This window comes from Neophocaena asiaeorientalis, unplaced genomic scaffold (genome assembly GCF_003031525.2).
Source record: "Neophocaena asiaeorientalis asiaeorientalis breed wild unplaced genomic scaffold, Neophocaena_asiaeorientalis_V1.1 scaffold438, whole genome shotgun sequence".
NCBI lineage: Eukaryota > Metazoa > Chordata > Mammalia > Artiodactyla > Phocoenidae > Neophocaena > Neophocaena asiaeorientalis.
Genome location: NW_020173491.1, coordinates 6,760,124 through 6,781,270, shown reverse-complemented (window position 1 = coordinate 6,781,270; position 21,147 = coordinate 6,760,124). Strand labels below are relative to the sequence as shown.

At 42.9% G+C, this 21,147-nt stretch overlaps 1 protein-coding gene across 4 annotated transcripts in view; it reads right to left on the bottom strand.

The window, feature by feature from the left end:
* Nucleotides 1-21,147, bottom strand: part of NUP93 (nucleoporin 93) — a 104,841-nt gene that overhangs the window by 17,687 nt on the left and 66,007 nt on the right. For all 4 annotated transcript variants that reach the window (XM_024747453.1, XM_024747455.1, XM_024747454.1 and 1 more), the window contains 4 exons: nucleotides 16,074-16,202; nucleotides 4,876-4,950; nucleotides 2,070-2,159; nucleotides 189-328 (listed from right to left, as the gene is read on the bottom strand). In XM_024747453.1, coding sequence (XP_024603221.1) covers nucleotides 189-328; nucleotides 2,070-2,159; nucleotides 4,876-4,950; nucleotides 16,074-16,202 — 434 coding nt within the window. The remainder of the gene's footprint in view (nucleotides 1-188; nucleotides 329-2,069; nucleotides 2,160-4,875; nucleotides 4,951-16,073; nucleotides 16,203-21,147) is intronic.

Here is a 21,147-nt window from a genome sequence, read left to right as displayed (position 1 = left end):
TTTATATCGGTGCATAAATAGTTCTGGTAGAGAAGTGTTTCTGAAAACAGCCTAACACCTCTCAGACTTGCTCAACCTTGTTTAAATTATACCAGCTACAAAGCACTTAGCTTGAGGACTACTTGAAACCCAAGAATGGCTGACTTCGGGGGATTTTAAAGCCAGCCTCTGTGCTGCCGTTGCCTTACCTCTGCTCGAGGTATCCCAAGGCCTGCCTGACGAACTCCATGCGCACTTCCACGCTGTTGCGGCTCTTCAGGGCATCAGTCGCTGGTGTCAACAACACGTCTGTCATTTGTTTTACCATGGTCCACATGTCAGAGATGTTCTGCACACAAATGAGACTGCATGTGACAATGCTGTGGGGCCGGGGAAATTGCCTCGTTCTTCACGGCAATCTGACTCAAAGGCAGGCGGGACATGGAGCGGGAAGAAGTTAACGTCCTGTCTGAGGCCCTCAGGCTCAAGCCCAGCACAGAGGATGCACCTCTTCCCAGCCAGCTGCCAGGCTCCCGTCTTCCCTGCGAGCATGCGAGCAGCCCCCATCTCGAGCTGGTTTTCACATCAATTACGATTCCAGGTCTGACATAACCACCTACATAACTAAGACCACATAAAACTAACAAGAACACTGAATCTCAGTCGGTTATCCCTTAAGAGAGAGTGAATACATTTATAATCATCCAAATCTCTAGGAGTTTAAACTCAAGTAGCTGCATTTCAGTCCTTACAAGGTCACTGGAGTTTTTTAAGGCTTAAAATAAGAGTTTAACCTAAATAATACAGGTTCTGTCCTCCCAGAGGCTCTCCAGGGTCCACTGCTCTTACCCCACCGTGTGAGTGGCACAGCCTCCTTTTCTCCTGCCTATTCACTCCCTTCAAAAGATGCCTTCCTGTGGCCTCCCAGGAAAGGCACTGGTGATCTCTCCTGTGTGTTACCACCACACAGCTGGACTCCCTCTTCCCAGAATCCTCCTGGCTGTAAACCTCTCCTAAAAATGTGTTCCCTGAACGCTGTGCAAAATATAAAGTTAAGAATCCTTGGAAGACAGTAGCGATTAGAGAAAAAGCAGGTTTACACCTTTTCCAAAGGAAAAGAGAAAATCCTGTTTTCACTGTTTCTCTCAAAAATTAAAAACTGTAGAAAATCCACCCTAAATGTGACCCTTTATAGGTGGTGAGATGGTAGATAAATTCTTATTTTCTTTAGATTGGTTTGTATTGCCTTATATTTACTATTAAAAAAAAATAAAGCATTTTTGAAGGAAAAAAACGTGTGTACGAGTGCTTGCTTCCGTTATAGCCTTTCCTCCTTTCTCCCCTCCTCCTGGCCACCTACCAATCTATCCATCCCCTTTTAAATTTTTTTCCCCCAGCGGGAGAAAATTGGCCAAGGATAAGAACTGAGGGACAGGAATAAAGATGGGGAGTCAGAGAGGAACAGAACCAAGTGGCTTTTAAAGACCCCACCTGAATCAAGTTCAAGGGGCTCACTGGTGTGAAAACCGCATCACCTTTACAATTCATATCTCATGAAAGAGCCTGTTAGTCTGTCTAAGGAGGGAAACTGGCAGGGAGGAGCTGGAGCCTGATAGAACTTCAAAGCAAACACAGCTTTGCTGGGCCTTTTGCAGATGCATAAAGATACATATATCTATATATTTAGGATCATCATCAAAAAACCACCCCAAGGGCTTCCCTGGTGGTGCGGTGGTTGGGAGTCGGCCTGCCGATGCAGGGGACGCGGGTTTGTGCCCTGGTCTGGGAGGATCCCACATGCCGCGGAGTGGCTGGGCCTGTGAGCCATGGCCGCTGAGCCTGTGCGTCCGGAGCCTGTGCCCAGCAACGGGGGAGGCCACGGCAGTGAGAGGCCCGTGTACCGCAAAAAACAAAAACAAAAACAAAAATACCACCCCAAAATTATTTAAAATAAAACTCTGAAGAACAGTTAACATCTTCTTCCAGGGCACAGAGTTTCTCTTCAGCACATTTCTGCCAAGTCAGCAAGCTGCTAATCCCATTGGAACACCAGACCCCACACGTCTCCTCGGGTCAGCTCTGGGCGCTACCTTATCATCCAGTTCTGTGACAGAAGCACAGAGGTCCACAAGGTTAGGCTGCAGGTGTCCGTTGACAATCTTCTCGTTATAGATATAAATCTGAAAGGAAAAGCAAAGTAAATCGCACAAATTCTATTTTCACCTTTTCTTTTTAGAACCCCTTGAAGCAGTTCTGAAACCAGCTTCTGCCCAATGGTCAGAAGCTTTCCTTCCTCAGAGTGGCTGAGCTATCCACACTGCCTGGAGGGCAAGGCCTCCAGCCAGCTACCCAGTTTTGTGCCTAAGCTTCAGACAGCAGCATCGACACCCACGAAAGCTAGCCGCTAGCCCAGCCTTCCTAACACCTGAGGAGTGGGAGCAGGGTGGTCCCGGGGGTGGGGGGGGAGTCCCACGGGCAGTTCTGCATTGCTCTGCCCAGGAGACCATCAGTCCCAGAGAGCAAGGACCAAAGTGGAAGGTCTCCTGCTGCTGCTTCCTAGGAACCCAGGGAAACATTTGGTAATCTTTCTGGCAAAAGGACTGAATGGCCCCAGGCCCTGGGCTTGTGGACTTAGTAAGGACTGTCAGGTTGCAGCCCTCCACATGTTTTATAAGAGCAGTTGCTGCCCATCTGCAGTACCCATTTCTCGGGAAAGAATCCCAGCTCCTTAGTAAAATTTTCTCAAGAAAAAGGAACTATGTGACGTTCAACGAATGGAAAAGCCAATATTACTTTGGATTTTATTTTTTAAAAACTAACATAATGATGGTAAAAACTATTAAGTTCTACTCTTTGCATCTGAAGTCCTTGCTCTACCGAGGACTGAACAAGGTAGTGATGTTAGACAAGTCAGGACCCTGTCAAACCTTACCTCCCTCTACTCTAAATGGGGGAGAGCATCATGCAGCCTCCAGGAGTGTTATAAAGATTAAATGAAACGGTTTTAAAACCAGAATGTGGTGTTTATTCACTCATGAGCATTTATAAGGAGCCTTCCCTGGGTTACTGTGTTCAACATGGGATATAAAGATTCGCTCTCCACTGGAGGGGATAGCCATGTAAACAGATACATGACATTCCAGTGTCCTGAGTGCTAGTAAACCTTAGTTTTATGAAGTTTTAGTCTTCACAGACACAGAAGATACATGGTTTCTCTCCTCAAAAGCTTGTAATTTCATTAGGCCTGAATTCTGACGGTGCCTGTGGCAATGGAAGTCAGTCACATAATGAAAGTGAAATTTAAAAAAATGTAGATGTAGTGTGGGAGAAAAAGAGAGATCTAAAAACTGAAGAAAAAATAAATGAAGGCCCAGTAGTAAAACATGAGGGAGTTGGAAGGAGGGGGACTTATGTGAGGGAAGCTGATGTGGCTGGTTTCAGATGCCTAGAGTTAGAACTGGCAGTGGTATGCTGAAGGAGAGAGGCTTAAAAAGAGCATTTAGAACATTTTTCTCAACAAGGGGTACAAGAAGGATCTCTGATAATACGATCAGCTCACCAAATAATTCAGTTACGGCATCCCTCTGTCAAAGGCACAGGGTCTAGCAGTTTCTCCCCTCCCCCTGTTCACCTCTATAGCCACCACGTGTTTTTGTCTCCACCTACCCCACCCCACCCCAGCCCAGGTTGGACGGAAGAAAGGAACTGGGTGATGCTGAGGGCCACAGTGGCACTGATTGCGGGAGGGCTTCCCTGGTGGCGCAGTAGTTAAGAATCCGCCTGCCAGTGCAGGGGACATGGGTTTGATCCCTGGCCCGGGAAGATCCCACATGCTGTGGAGCAACTAAGCCCGTGCGTCACAACTACTGAGCCTGCACTCTAGAGCTTGTGCTCCACAACAAGAGAAGCCACGGCAATGAGAAGCCCGTGCACTGCAAGAAGAGTAGCCCCTGCTTGCCTCAACTAGAGAAAGCCATGCACAGCAATGAAGACCCAACACAGCCAAAAAAAAAAAAAAAAAAAAAAAAAATAAAAAAAAAAATTTTTTAAAAAAAAAAAAAAAAAAAAAAACAAATGAATAAATAAATTTATTAAAAAAGAAAAAGAATCGCGGGAGTTGGTCACGACAGAACAGATGTTCCTTGGTCACTGCTGGTGCAGGACAGTTTAAAGGGGATGGAAGCCCACCACCCTCAATTCAAGAAACAAGACTGTTTCCCCTTCTTGATACTTTGTGCAGCAAAGCAGCAAATTAGAATAAAATACACAGGTGGCCAGCACTGCTTTATTCAAAAAGTCAATTCCAGGTATGTACTGTCCTAAGGGCAGTTTCAGTCAACAGAGTCCCTGAGCTTTACCACAAAGTGTCTCAATCCATACTCAAACTATCACATGGTCATGATATACCACAAGAACCACAACCCTCCAAATATCATAAGCTTCTCCAGGACAGTAATATCAGGTAATGGTGAGTACATTATGCTTACCAAGGCAGAAAAGCATTCAGAAAATTTCTCTCTACAACGGGGTTAAGAAGCATTTCTGATAATACCATTCACTGACCAGGTGATCAGTTAATACAGAACTCCATTTACTTAGCAGTGCAGTTACTCAAAGCTTTACTGTACATGGGCTGCTGCCAAATGCAAAATAAGATGCCTTGGTCAGTGTGTGAGGCAGATTTCAACTTCCTTAAATCAAACCTGAGTCATTCTATTACCCAATTTGATAGACTTCTCCAGGGACCTAGATGGTAAAATATCAACGCGTCCTCTGAATGAAAACCCAACTTGTTTTCAGGGTTGGACTTTCACATGAAGTCTGTGTTCTCTTTTACTTCCCAGCGGGCTCATAGAGGATTTTCCTGGATTTGATCTTCCTTGAGAACACACTCACCTGCCGGGCATAGGCCATCTCGATGCTGTCCAGAGAGCTTCGACCAGGGGGTCCCGCATCACTGATGTAACTTGGCTGTACAGAAATACACATTCAGAATTGGTTCAGAACAGCATTCAGTCATGTAAAGAAAAAAAAAAACTATAAACATATGTTTGTCTTTAACAAAGCTGTTTTTGTTTCCTAGTCAGACTTCCTCAAAACGATGATTTTTAGGGGCTTCAATAGAAGGCAACTCGCTTACCATGGTCACATGAGAAGGGAGCAGGCATGGGACTCAACTCAAAAATAACAGGAGGCTGGAGAAGCTGTAAGGATATCTCAGTAACTGTTTCTAGAAAGGCACCTCTTTGTCACATTCGGTTTCAATCCCCCAGTCCACCTCATCTTCCCCCTCCATGTCTTTACACCAGTGAGGCTGTGGTGTATGTGGGTCTCCTGTTTCCATCACTCATATCAGATAGCTGAGGAAATGGAGTTTATAGGGTCACAATACCAGGATTCAGACATGTCCTATCTAGAGTCCACACTAAGACAACAGCTACTGATGAACTTTATGCATCTGAAGATATGAAGCCAGCCTAAGTTGGGCATTCATTCATTCAGCAAACATCTGCCAAGTGCCTGCCTGCCACATGCACAGTGTGTACACATCCATCCCCACAGGATGACAAGACAGCCCACAGAGGCTGTTCCCAAAGAGCTTACCATCTGATGGGGAGAGCTAGACACCAACATATGGAAAAAATTATTAGCCTTTTTTAAGAAAGACTAAAGATAATTTTTAGCTAAGTTTATTTCCTACTCTAAAAAAATATGGATCAAAATCAGGTATGTTCCAATTAGGTATATTAGGCATATTCTTAAATTTCCAATATTAGTTTGTACTGTACTGCAGCAAAGATCAAATTCTTCAAGCTTCTCTCATTTAAAAAAAAAAAAAAAGCAATGCTCTATTCTCTAAAATCTAAAACAAAGCAGCTTAAAGTAGGTTTCCTGGGAGACACATGACAGATAGCAGCAAAACTTCCTAGCACCACCAAAGCTGGTAAAAGGGATACCAACATGAGCATGCACTGGGGCAGGCCAGAGAATAGGAAGAAGCAGGAAGCAGAAAGGTGGGTTGTAAACCCTCAGGTTCTGGAATGAACACTGGACTGTCAGGACACCTGGGTTCCAGGAGGACTGCTCCACTCCCTTGCTTTGGCATCTGGGCAAAGCACATATCCTTGGAGCCTCAGGTTCCCTTTGGTTGATGAAGGGGCTGTCCTAGACAATCTCGAGAGGTCCTCCCCAGCTCTGATTTTCTGCAATCATTGGTATTAAAAGAGCTTTAAACAGTTTACTGTTCAAAATATCGAATTTGGTCTCACTACAGTACAGTAAAAACCAGTGTATTGGAAATTTAAGAATATAACTAATATACCTAGTAGAATACACCTAATTTTGATCCATACTTGTTTATAGTAGGGAATAAGCTTAGCTAAAGTTTAACTTTAGTCTTTCTAAAAAATGGACTAATAAACTTTTCCATATGTTGGCATCTTACTCTCTCCGTCAAATGGTAAGCTTGGAAGATGCTGCTGCTTGGCTGACCCAATGACCATTTCACATCCCTACCTCTCACTTCTACTCACTGCCACTTCCCACTCTGGCATATGGAGTTAAATATATCCAATGGTGTGCTGGTAAATGTTTAACAACTGGCTTGGGAAAGGGAACTTGACTTGTAGCGTTTGCTGGTTTCTGGTGTAAATATTCCCACCATGGCAGAAATCAAGCTATTCCAAGTAGTATCAACTAGACGGCAAATTTCCTGAAACTCTAACAATAGGTCCTCATGAGCTGACCCCTACACACTACCCTTTCCCAGCCTCTACTGCAGCTAGGAGTGGCCATGAACCCTGGTTCTAGCCAACCGGATGAAAGCACAAGCCTGGTAGTACATTCTGGCTTAGTGCAGTTTCTGCTTTTCCTAATAAAGGGAGAAAAAGGAGCCTGGCATGGCCTTTCAGCTTTCTCCCCTGAATGCAAACAGGTTGTCTAGAGCTGCAGCAATCAGCTTGTGAGCCCAAAGTAAGTGTCCGTGCTAAAAATGGTGGTATACAGAGAAAAGGAGGTGCCTCTGATGGCACTGCAGAGCTACTGAATTAAGGCCCATACTCTCCACACCTGCAGACTTGTTAGGTGAGAAAAATAAATCGTTATTCAACCTACAAAAACTCAAGTTTTCTGTTACTCACAGCTGAAAGCATTCCTATCTGAAATGATTGAAAACCATCAGGTTAGAGTAACAACAGACACGCTTACTGAGCGACTACTATATGCCAAGCACTGTCTTAATTTCTGTGTATTAACTCCACAACCCTATGAGATACATACTTTTATTATAACAATTTTACAGATGAAGACACCAAAGCGCACAGAAAGCACCTTGCCAGGGGTCACTCTAATAGGAAGTAGTGGAGCCGTGGTTTGTGCCCACAGCCTGGGGCCACACTGCCAGCCAGGGCAGCCTGGGGCAACTGTCCAAGGATGGCCATCGAAGAACAAGAGAGAGTAGCAGTTAGAAATCCTGGCTCCACTACTCACTAGCTATGTGATCTTGATTGAGTATATTGCTTCTTTTGAGCCTGGGTTTCTTTAGCTGTAACACAGGTGCAGCAATGGTATCTCCCTCATAGATTTGTGAAATAATCTTAAATTAAATGGGAAGAAAACAGTACTTATTTCACAAGGAGTAAGTAGGAATAAGTAGAAAGAGCTCACTGTCCAACATTTGACCAGTAAACGCTAGCTGTTACCACTTTTTAAATAAAAAATAAACCATAATGAACATGGGACTAAATCAGATGTTGAACAGTGGATAGATATGGACACTACAGAAACATAATCTAAGATATTTTCTTTGTGCTGGCTGGAAATTCTCATCTCACTCCTCTACAATGAAAACACATTCTCGTAGGAAAAGAATCCCCCACCAGCTCATTTTCTATTTCTGGACTAATTCTGAGTGTTCCCAGTAACACTGCATTTGAGGACTGTTCTATAACGTGGCCATCTTTCTGGAACAGAACTCTCTGAAAGTTGATGATCCCCAAGTCTTTTGAAAGAACAGAGCACTAAGCCTGTTAATTCCAGTAACCTAACTGGGGGGAATAAATGGGGAGGGGAGGGGGAATGGCACTAAACACTTCTGCAAGGACACAGTTGTTTCAGCTAAATATACATAAACAGCCTTGAGAAATATTTTCCAGTACTACTAAAAACCTAATTTTAAAAAGTAGTTCGTTTTTTGGCCTTCAAATTTCCATTTAAATTAATTTTGCCTAATGCCCTTGTTTTCAAACGTACCTTTCCTTCATTTGCCCTTGGCCGAGCCTCTATTTCACCACACACAAAGTCAGTTATCCATCAACAGGATGTGTACATGCACATTCCTGAGCAGAGGAACCAGCAAACATTCAATGGAATTTCAAAGCCAGGAGCTGCTAGAGGGCTGGGAAAGGAGATGCCGGTATGCTGTGTGGGAATAACGTTCCAAACTCTTCAGGTTTTCTCTGTATTGGGGCCTGATCGGAGCACAGTGGGGATAACAGGAGCACAGAATCAGAGACCAGAAAGGCAGGGAAGATGGGTAGGCAGGGCCAGAGAGAACAACAAGGGGCTCACCCAGGAGTCTGGAGATAATGTGGAGAAACAGCAGTCTCTGGGAGCACAGACATGAGAAGGGTCTTCTCAGTGTACCTGGTGTTCCCCAAACAGCCATTTTCTAAGTGAACATTCCTGAACAGGCAGGATGTGGTTGGAGAGTGGTAAGGGAACTGCAAGCTTTTATTAAGCAACTACTTTTGTACATAACATATCCAGGGATAAATAAATCTCTTTTCCCAAGGAGAGCACATTCTAGGCAGGGAAAAAGGAATGTAGCACTCACTTCTAGCAAAACAAGTACAGAGTAAAAAGAAAATGTGATGATACTACAGAAGGAAGAGAGTTTTTAATTTCCAAGTGGAATGTTTTGGCTTTATGTAAGCAAAACAGAACCAAAGTAATTAATGTTCAATAGTTGGCTACAGTATCTGTACACAGAAGCCCAGTACTACCAGAAAAAACACCGACTGGGCACCAGAAGACCCAGGTTCTAAACGCAACCCAACTGTGTGACCTTGGGTAATGACATCTAACTTTTCTGGAGCATCATTCTCCATGGATAAAACGGGAAGAATACTTGGGTCATTTATACAATGAAATCTATTACGGCCACTAAAAAATGACAGACACCTACATGTACTAACCTAGAAAAAGCTCCAAAATAAGTTAAAAAAAATCAAAACATAATGCTAAGTAGTATCATTTATTATATAAAATGGTGCCGTTTATGGAGTAAATTGATAATAAACTGATCAGATGGACATATACGTATAAATGTGCACATAAATACCTGAGAGGGAATTGGAAGGATAGAATGTCAGAGGTTATGTTTGGGTTGGGGGTAGAGGAGAGCAGCTGAATTTTCACAATCTCTATCTCTATCTCTACCAGTAGAATGCTGTGCAAGAAGAAGGTGTTCATGTGATATATCCTGATGTCAAAATGAAGGGCCCGTTGAGTTGGGTACTTTAAACTTCTTTTTGAAAGAGCAGCTGAGCACTTTCTATACTTGAAATCCTACTCAAATTCCAATACATAAAACAAATTAGGAAACTACCAGGGAGCCATAAAATACAGCTTGGAATCATCTAGTCTAGGGTTTTCAAACTCATACTGTCAGTCTATATTTTTACTGTATTTCATCAAATCTAATACACCATCAACTGCAAGGCATCATGTTATTTATGTACCATTAGGAAAGAAAAATGAGGACAAACTATGACACACCACTGAATTTAAGGCGTATCCTGATTTCAGAGATGTTAAAATATAGAAAAGATGTGTAACTGGGAATTGGTGAAATATGGTATTAAGTCAGTGATCAAAATTAGAGACTACATTCAACACACACTGTTCACACATCACATCATTATCTGTAATGATTAAGCTACAACTTAGCTTCTCTACTGAGCCTATTGCTTGCTAGGCTGAGCCATTTTCCAGACAATACATTAAAGCAACATCCACTGACTATGTCTAATATCAATACAGCCACGACACACTGAGGCTAGGTAAAAATTTACTTTTAAATGTTGCCTAAGATATATCAAGGATTCTCAACGATGCTCAAAGCCCGTAGTGTCATGCAAGGAGTGCAGACGGGGGGTGTTCTTCCCCATAGGCCAGACGCAAGGACTAGGGTATGGGAGTTCTTAGCCAGGAGTCTCTTTCTTGCTTCAAAGCACATCATTTTTATTCAGACTACAACCTGGAAAGTTATTAACAATCTTTCGATTCCTATCTTTCTTTAAAAATTATACCTTTTTCTTCAATGATATCCTAAGGAAATTAACTTCCCAAATTGAATTTATGCTACTGAAGCATCATTTCCCTTATTAAAACTTGCCAGGAATAGATATTACTAATGTGTTGTTGCTCTTCTGTTATTGGAAGGCTTGGGGGAAAAATGATTCAGGAACCACCATCTCCTACTTCATTTTTGCTTAAAAATAAAAGCCTCAAGCCTCTCTTTATATTAAATTAACCAAATTTGGACATTTTCCTTCAACTATAAGGTCAGCTCAAAATGACTGGAAGCCTCTTTCCTAGCTAATGACTCTTTGGATTCCAACAGCCTTATTCCTGACAACAAAGTGCCCAGGAAAGAATGGTTTAGATGGCAAGTCATACTTTAATTATTTCTTCTACTTATGTCCTGAGATTTTTTTCATTCCTAGTGACTTTATAGGTCAAGGGACACTTAAAAAGGGATAGATCCATATTAAAATGATAAAAATAAACTTAATAGTGTGTAGCTTACCAAATACCAGCCACCACCATAAACAGTGCTGCGATATGCTGAGCGTGCACTCTATACCAGCTCTGGGCCAGGCACCTTACACACGTTCTACGTTCCTTCCAACGGTTCTTCAAGAGAGGCCTTTTACAATGAGGATGAGAACAGGGAAGTTCCCGGGAGAGCCCCGGGAACTTAGGCCTGCAGAATTCCAAAGCCTGTCTCAGGCCTTCACACTCTGCGGTTTCTTACAAAGAGGGCAGAGAAGGTGCCTGCCCAAGTGGAGATAATACCACCTTTCCATCATTTTGAAGAAAATTACATGGAAAAAACATGGTTCTTCCACATATCCACCAGAATGGTTGAATTGAAAAAGACAAAAAATACCAAGTGTGGCAAAGGTATGGAACAAAGAGAATTCTCATAGTGCTGGTGGGAGGGTACACTAAGAAACCGTTTTGGAACAGTGTTGAATATATGTGTACCCTCTGTCCCAGCAATTGCCCGCTTAGATGTGCCCAATGGATGTGCAAACGTATGTTCACCAAAAGACAGGTACAAGAATGCTCTCAATAGCACTCTTTATAAAAGCTAAGAACTGGTAACTATCCAAATGTCCATCAACATCAGAATGGATAAACAGACTGCAGTCATACTATTCGGCCATGAGAATGAATAGCCTTCAACTACATGTAACAATATACAGAGTGTTAAGCAAAAGCCAGAAACAAGAGTACATACCATATGACTCCATTTACACAGAGTTTAAAAACAGGCAAAATTAATCTATGACATCAGAAGTTAGGACAGTGTTTCTTTTGGTGGTGGTGGTGAGGGGTGGTGAATGAAAAGGCACAGAACAGGGGATGCTGGGAGGCCGACAATGTTGTTTCTTCATCTGGGTGTGTTCCCTTTTGCTATATTCATTGAGCTGTATACTTAAAAAGTGCATACTTTTCTGTATATATGTTATACTTCAGGAAAAAAGTTCAAAACAGCAACAAACAACAAAATCTACAAGGTTCCAGAAATGGCAATTCCCTGGATTATCTGAAGAACCATCTGCATCATTTGCCAGCTTTTTCAGCAAAGCTATCCACTCCGCTAGGTGTCACAACAGACAACAGCAATAGTATCAATAACTCCCTTCCAAGAGGGAGGACTCGAGGTCAAGGAAGCAGAGTCTACTAAATAGATTAGTCTATTTTAAGACAAGAGCAATCAAGAAAGAATATCTCATTAGCGGCTTATAATTACTTCCAAATCCCAATACAGACTACAACCTATTAACACAATTTTAAAAAATTAAGTTTATAAAACCATGAGCTGTTCTACTTATCTGCCCAGACTCACAAGAAATAGAAAGAAACATTAGGCTGGCCAAGGATTTTATACATTAGCTCTTTTTTCCCAAAGACTCTACTCTTCTTTGAAATCTTTGAGTCTAAGAAATGTGGAAGAGGGTCATTAATGAGTAATTTCCTAAGATAAATGACTTTAGCATCTATTTATTTGGGGGGCTAATTTAATAGAAAAACTGGGTTTTTATTTTATTTTATTTTTTTTTTTTTTGCGGTATGCGGGCCTCTCACTGTTGTGGCCTCTCCCGTTGCGGAGCACAGGCTCCGGACGTGCAGGCTCAGCGGCCATGGCTCACGGGCCCAGCCGCTCCGCGGCATGGGGGATCTTCCCGGACCGGGGCACGAATCTGTGTCCCCTGCATCGGCAGGCAGACTCTCAACCACTGCGCCACCAGGGAAGCCCTGGGTTTTTAAATCAGGAGCAAATTTGTAGATACAGAACGTGTGAAGTTACCCTGCAGGCATGAAACACTGCCAAGCTACCCACCTTTGACCCAGAGTTCAACAGAACGATGGCCTAGAAGCCAACAGTCCTGGATCTCACCAGCATATTACACATCTCTCTGAGCCTTAGTTGTCCTATCTCCCATGAGAAAAGAATGCTAGCTAGTTAAGAAACAACTTCTGGGGAAAAGATTTATCAGGAAGCACTGGCAATATTACTTGAAATGTCTAACGCTATAATTTTTGTGACATTATAATTTTTAACTTGCACCTCCAAATTATCTGAAACTACTTACTTTAAAACAATAGTAAGGGACGCCCATTATGAGTCAGGTGCTTTATGTTATCACTAATCTTCCCAATAATCCATTTTACCAATGAAGACATTAAATGTCTGCAGGATTAAATAACTTGGATAAGGTCTCAGAACTAGTCAGTGGTGAAGCTAGGATCTGAACCCCAGGGCTGTTCTCTCCCCAGCACCAGCGTGGTAAATGTGTGGTTAAGTCACAGCTCCCACTGGCACAAGGGCAGACATCACTAATCAAGCACGACACACTTTCCTGCTGATCCCAAGATGCAGCCTCAAATCCCTCTCAGGAAAGATCTCCAGGATAAATAAGTGAAAAAAGCATGATATAGAACAGAGCATATAGTAAAATAACTTTTGTCTAAGAAGGAGGGAAGATAATATATTGCCTTGTATTCATATAAAGAGACTCGAAATATTACACAAGAAAGTAATAATAGTGATTACTTCCAGGGAGAGGCAAAGTGGGGAGGGAATGAGCTTCTGGGGACAGGGTACTTTAGTTCTTGAGTCATATGAATACATTGCCTTTAAAAAAATTAGATTTTAGGGCTTACCTGGTGGCGCAGTGGTTAAGAATCTGCCTGCCAATGCAGGGAACACAGGTTCGAGCCCTGGTCTGGGAAGATCCCACATGCCGCAGAGCAACTAAGCCCTACTTAGTTGGGCTTAAGCCCAACTACTGAGCCACAACTACTGAGCCTGCACATCTGGAGCCTGTGCTCTGCAACAGGAGAGGCCGCGACAGTGAGAGGCCCACGCACCGCGATGAAGAGTGGGTCCCGCTCACCGCAACTGGAGAAAGCCCTCGCACAGAAATGAACACCCAACACAGCCAAAAAATAAATAAATTTACTTTAAAAAAAAAAGAATTAGATTTTAAAGAGGAGAAACCCCTCAACTTAGCACCACCAGCAATCAATGAACACTGGCAATTAAAATAGACCCTATTAAACATACCCACTCTAAAATCACACTGTTTCAACATATCCCTAATACTCTGGTTAGCACAAAGTTAGCTAAGGCCAAATGATTTATTCAACAAATATTTCTAGAGCATCTAATATGTTCCAGGGACTCTTCTAGGCACTGGAGATATGAGTAAATACAACAAACAAAAATCCTTACCTTCATGGAGCTTACATTCTACTGTGAGAAACAGACAGTAAGCAATATAAAGACATAGAACACATACAATGGTTTAAAGTGAAGAAGTGCTAAAAAGAAAAATATAGGGCTTCCCTGGTGGCGCAGTGGTTGAGAGTCCGCCTGCCGATGCAGGGGACGTGGGTTCGTGCCCCGGTCCGGGAAGGTCCCACATGCCACGAAGCGGCTGGGCCCATGAGCCATGGCTGCTGAGCCTGCGCATGTGGAGCCTATGCTCCACAACGGGAGAGGCCGCAGCAGTGAGAGGCCCGCGTACCGCAAAAAAAAAAAAAAAGAAAAAAAAGAAAAATATAGCAAGAAAAGGGGATATAGAAAGTGCTGAATGGGGAAAGGGTGGTTTGGATTTCAGATATCAAGGCCCTGGAAGGCCTCACTGAGATGGCACTGGGTAATATGTGAAGAAAGTGAGGGAGACAGCCATGCAGTTATTTGGGGGAAGAGCCTTCTAGGCACAAGCAACAGGAAGCCCAGAGGACCTGAGGCAGGAGGAAGCCTACCCGGTTCGTTCAAGGAACCTGCAACGAGCTTCTTTGGCTGGAGCAGCAAGAGCAACAGGGAGAGCAGAAAAACTTGAGCTGCGAGAGGCAACAAGACCAGGTCAGGTAGGGACTTAGAGGTCATGGTAAAGACTCTGGCTTTCACTCCAAGTGAGAGGGGTGTCACTGGAGGATCCCGAACAGAGGAGTGACACAATCTAGCCTGTGTCTTAATAGTGTCACTCTGGCTGTTGTGTTGAAAAGACTGTACAAGGGCAAAAGCAGGGAGACCAGTGTGGCTGACAACCTCTAAGATGGCTCCCAATAATCCCCACTTCCTGGGATCCGAGCCCTTGTTTAATCCTCTCTCCTTGAGCACAGGCTGAATTTAGTGACTTACCTTGATCAAAGCAAAGCGACAGGATATTACTTTCAAGATTAAGTCACGGAAAGACCGTGGTTTCTGTCTTGGGGGCCCTTTAGCTCTTCCTTGGATCCCTCACTCTTGCTCCAGGGGAAGCAAACTACCATGCTGTGAGCAACACAAGAGAGACCCACATGACAAGGAACTGACGTCCGTAGCCAAGAGCCAGAGGGGACCTGAGGCTTGCCAAGAGGCATGTGAGTGAGCCTGGGAGTGGATGCTCCCCGAGTTTAGCCCTGCAATGAGTGTTGCCTCAGCCAACATCTTGACCACAGCCTCAAGAGACCCTGAACTATTTCTGGTAAACGCAGCTAAGCTAAATGATTGTTTTCAGCCACTACGGTTTGGAGTGATTGGTTACATAGCAATAGATAATGGAAAAACCAGTTAGGAGGTTAGTCCAATAATGTGAACAAGAGATGATGGTGACTTGGACCAGAGTGCTCACAGCAGAGGTGGTAAGAAGTGGTTGGATTCTGGGTATATTTTGAGAGCAGGGTTAAGTAAATTTGCCAACATGTAAGAGAGTCTAGGTGACAGAAAGGGAGAACAAAAATGAATCTGAGGTGTTTGATCTGAGCAAGTGAAAAACTGCAACTGCCCGTTATAAAGAGGATAAACTCTGTGAGAAAAGAAGGTTGATGCCAGGAGGGAGTTGAGGGCAGTTGCTACCATGACTCAATTCTAAACATGTTTAGCTTGATGGCTCTGAGACATCTGAGTACAGCCAAGAAGGCCACTAGAAAAATGAGTCTGGGGGTGTTTGGGGCTGTGATGTAAATTTAAGTCTTCAAGTACATAGATGGTATTTAATACCACAAGCCCAGATGAGATCAACGGGGCAGTGACTGAGGAAGAAACAAGAACAGGTCAAGGACAGAGTCCTGGGACACACAAACACCTAGGAGTCAAGGAATTTGAGGAAAATTCAGCAAAAGAGGCTGAGCAGAAGCAGCCAGACATGTTGGAGGAAATCGAGGCAAATGTGGGCATCTGGAAGGCAATGAAAAGAGGGTTTCAAGGAGGAGACAGTGATCAACTGTGCTAGGACTGTCAGTAGTCAAGCAGACAAGCATTCTCTGACCTCACAGTTTTCATCGTGGTTTACCTGCTGGACTCAACCTACCTCGCTTTCTTGAGTAAAGTCAAGGGCATCTTCTCCCGATGCCAGCAGGGTGTGGAGAATCCGCTGTTTCACTTGCTCCCACTCAACCAGCATTGACTCTCGATGGTACTCCTCAGCCATGCCAAAGGTCTGTTGGAGAGGAGCAGAGAGAGATGACCCAAATGAGAAGACAAAGAACACGGTTTCCCTTGAAGCGCAACAGAAATTCAAAGCCCTCCAGATCTGCCATCTTTCCATAAGTGGAGCAAAAGCAATCTATTTTAAATTATCCTTAAAGAATTTACTGACAACTGTTTGCAACATGCCCTATTTCATCAAGTCTAACACATTAAAATTTTTTTAATTGTGGCAAAATGCACTTAACAATAAAACTTACCATGTTAATCCTTTTTAAGTGTACAGTTCAGTGGTATTAAGTTCATTCACACGGCTGTGCAAACATCACCACCATACATCTCCAGAACTCTTTTCATTGTGCAAAAATGAAATTCTGCACCCATTAAACAATATCTTCATTCCCACCCTCCCCCAGTCACAGGCAACCACCATTCTACTTCTGTCTCTATGATTTTGACCACTTCTAGGTACCTCATGGAAGTGCAATCATACAGTATTTGTCTTCTTATGTCTGGCTTATTTCACTTAGCAAAATGTCAAGATTCATCCATGTTATAGCATATACAGTCTCGTTCCTTTTTAAGGCTGAATAATACTCCACCATATGTACACACCACATTTTGTTTATCCATTCATCTATCCATGGACACTTGAGTTGCTTCCAATTTTTGGTAATTGTGAATCGTGCTACTGTGAACATGGGTGTACAAATATCTCTTCAAATTCCTGCTTTCAATTCTTTGGGCTACATACCCAGAAATGGAATTGCTGGATCAGATGGTCATACTATGTTTAATTTTTTGAGCGATTGCATAATGTTTCCAAAGAGGCTGTACCATTTTTCATTCTCATCAACAGTGCACAAAGGTTCCAATTTCTCTACATCCTCTCCAATACTCACTATTTTCTGGGCTTTTTTGATTGCAGCCATGCTAATGGGTGTGAGGTGATAACTCATGGTTTTGATTTGCATTTCTCTAATAAGTAGTGATGCTGAACATCTTTTCATGTGCTTATTAAGATAAATATCTTCTTAAAACCTCTGAAATTAGGCTACATATTACAATTGATAGCATGTCAAAAGCTTAAATTGAAGTACTTTTTCTTTGTAGTACATCAAATAATGACGGATTATAAAGTCAATGGTATCTTAAGATTTAACGAGCCTCTAAGATAAGACAAAAAGTAAGATTCTCCCAGTGTCTATTTTTTTAAGAAACAGTAATATTTTCATATGAGGAAGCAAATCAGTAAAAGAAAAAACAGAGCCTTTTGCAATTAGGTTTCCTATCAGTCTTCTCAAAGTCACTACTGAAATGTCTGGCAAACCTCACTTCTATCTGCTGGTGACACAGCAGGTTGCCAAAACAAAGGCACTCAGAAGGAAAAGAAAAAAGAGAAAGAAGGAAAACAAAGAAAAGAGGAAGGGGGGCTTCCCTGGTGGCGCAGTGGTTAGGAATCTGCCTGCCAATGCAGGGGATATGGGTTCAAGCACTGGTCCGGGAAGATCTCCCATGCCTAGGAGCAACTAAGCCTGTGCACCACAACTACTGAGCCTGTACTCTAGAGCCTGCGAGCCACAACTACTGAGCCTGCATGCCACAACTACTGAAGCCCATGTGCCTAGAGCCCGTGCTCCATAACAAGAGAAGCCACTGCAGTGAGAAGCCCGTGCACCGCAACGAAGAGTAGCCCCCGCTCACCACAACTAGAGAAAGCCCGTGTGCGCAACAAAGACCCAACACAGCCAAAAATAAAATAAAACTTAAAAAAAAAAAAAAAAATCTAGGAGAGTGGTTAAAGAAAAGAGGAAGGGAAGAAGGAAGGCAGAAAACACACACCAAAAAAACAAGAAAAAGGGGGCTTCCCTGGTGGCGCAGTGGTTGAGAGTCCGCCTGCCGATGCAGGGGACACGGGTTCGTGCCCCAGTCCGGGAAGATCCCACATGCCGCGGAGCGGCTGGGCCCGTGAGCCATGGCCGCTGAGCCTGAGCGTCCGGAGCCTGTGCTCCGCAACGGGAGAGGCCACAACAGTGAGAGGCCCGTTTACCGCAAAAAAAAAAAAAAAAAAACAAGAAAAGGAAAACAAAAAACCCAAACAAAAGCAAAACCAAAACCCCTCTGAGGAGGAGATTAAAGCAACTTATAGAGACATACTGATTCGTAACCATTCTTAGCCTATTATTCTTCAATTGGCAGACCAGGTTTCCCATCAGCTTAAGCCCACTTCTCAAAAAGCCATTTCATTTACAATCAGATTGGCATCTAATTAGGCAGCACCAAGAGAATGAGTATTAGTAATGCCTGCTTTATTTTGGCAATGCAGATTATTTATACTGATAATATTCATATATATGAGCTCTGGGAAACTATCAGAAAAATCATATACTCTTTCTACAAATGGGATGTTTGAGTGTGGACCAATATTTATTAAAATGTGAAAAAAAGAACAGAAACCCACAAAAATGATTAGGAAGAAGGTTGGCACATCTTGCAAATTTGATTTGGTCCATCTATCAATGGATCTCTTTTCTAATATGTATTGTAAAGACAAAAAAAGGAATGGCTATCAAAAACTTTAAAAACAGTGTTTCATCTGGTTTTCTTCCCACTGAAGGTCAGGCAGAATGGACCACTCCAAGTCGCCTGGATTGAAAAAAATACCCAGAGAAAAATCATTGTCTCTTGCTACATTAGTGACCTTAAACATGAAAGCTATGCATTTTGAACAGAGAAAAGTATGCTGGAATAGAGAGGTGGGGTAGAGGTGAGGGGAAGAGGTAGTTTCTCTAGAAGCTATCTAGAAATAGTGCACATGTTGAACCACATTTCTTCTAAAACTCTTCCATTTAGTGGGCACCCACCTCCTTAACCTTGAACCTGTCCCTGAAAGGGAAAATAAGAGGGCCATGGGGCAGGAGGACCAGGGAGGGTTGAAATAAGGAGGTGGAGGGCTGGCATACCACACAGCTTTGCAAACTTGTAATAGGAAGTGAGGCACTGACTAAGCGCTGCCACTGACCCAGGACACCACAGTGTCACAAGAATTTTTCTTAAGGGTAAGTCCTCTGGCTGATAAAGAATAGCAGAGCGCTAAAGGCAATTGAAGAAAACACAATCTGTCTCAGAGACACTGTTGATGAGGATGGCAGGGGCAGACTTCCAGCATCACGTAAGGGTCAGGGCGACAACAGTGGGAATTAACCATCCCCCTGTTAATCAAGCTGCCCACCTGTGTGCCAAGAGCTCCTGCTTCAAGAACACAGGAAATACTCTGAAAACTGGCAGCTTTCTGGGCTCAAATCCTCAGATGTATCTGAGAAATACGCCAGGCTACTCATTTAGAAACAGCTCCACAACCTGAACAAACAGCACTGTCGTTCCATTCATCATTAGTGTGATAAGGAGCTTCAAATAAAAATAAATGGCCCAACATTAAAATTCTCTTCCCATCACCATGCCACCCCCAGCTTATCTTAATTACATCAGAGATAATGGAACATCCAATTTGTGGGCTAATCAGGGATGATCAGCCACCCATCTGCCCTCTTCCAGTCTATTCCCTTTAGACCCACATCTGAACCACCAGATCAGGTGCAAAGAAGAATGTCAACTAGAGGAGCTAATGAGAGAGAATCAACAGAGCTACTCAAAAGAGCTAAGAACTAAGAGAAAAGGAGGACAGTGAGGGTCTGAGACAAGGTGAGAGACAGGAATAGCAGGGATAAGGAAAGACAAACCACAGAAAATGACAAAGCAGTGGAGAAACTATTATAAATTAAATCCGGGGACTTCCCTGGTGGCGCAGTGGTTAAGACTCTGTGCTCCCAATTCAGGGGGTCCCGGTTTGATCCCTGGTCAGGGAACTAGATCCCACAGGCATGCTGCAACTAAGAGTTTGCATAACACAACTAAGACCCAGTGCAATCAAAAATAATAAGATTGTCATTGTCAAGACAGGCAGACCTCAGATATATTAAAAAAAAAAATTAAATCCGAATCTTTCAAGTTATGTGGGGAACTATATCTCTTTGAACATAGTTAAGAAAGGAAGGCAGGGAAAGAACTGGGCAACTGAATTAAGAACAGGTGGGGAGCACTCGAACCCCATTTTCATAAAGGGAAGAGGGCAACCTGCTTTGACTTCACACCCACTTATTATTGAGCTGTTGCTGGCGTTTAGAAACTCTACATATGTTCTGATAATGTTGTTCTGTTTTTGCTGGGATGCACCAAATGGGAAAAGATAGTACACATTTGTGGTTTTGTAGCCTGTTTTCTTGGCATTTCAGCAGCATATTGGCAAGTTATTCAAACGTGAAATGACCACCAATAATGCCAAAAAGCTGCTCACCTTTTTGTTTGAACATGATTCTTGTTCAGCAGCAGCCTCTGGTGTCCAGACAGGTGAAAGGTTCCCCCCCAGGGCCAGCTCCCAACACCGGAACATCTCCCTCACAAACACATATGCACACATTTTGCACTGTGGTATGTCACTTAAATGTTTTGGCTGGCTGCACATTTAGTCTCAATATGGCACAACGTTCAGAGACTGCCAATTTCAGAAACACATTCCGCAGGGTAAATGGATTAATAAGGCTCGGTGGCATTCGACAATCCTAATTTAATTTCATCAGTCCTTTACAGCAGGAGAATCAATGTTGGTGACTAACTCACTCCAAGTGTGAACCAAAAAAAACCTTAAAAAAAATATTTTCAAATCTGGATCAAGTGAATTTCTCTATTTCTAGGAATAAGTACTATTGCCAAAAATATAATTAATTAAATTTTAGGGAATTTTACTCTGATAATTAAACGTATCAGTCATTTAAATAATGTCTCTGAAACATATTCTTATAAATTAGAGCTGGCAAGCCCCCCTGAGGCCCTATCCCACTCATATCAGCCCTACTTAGACACTTCCACCTGTATGGAGTATTTTAATAAAGCACACTGAG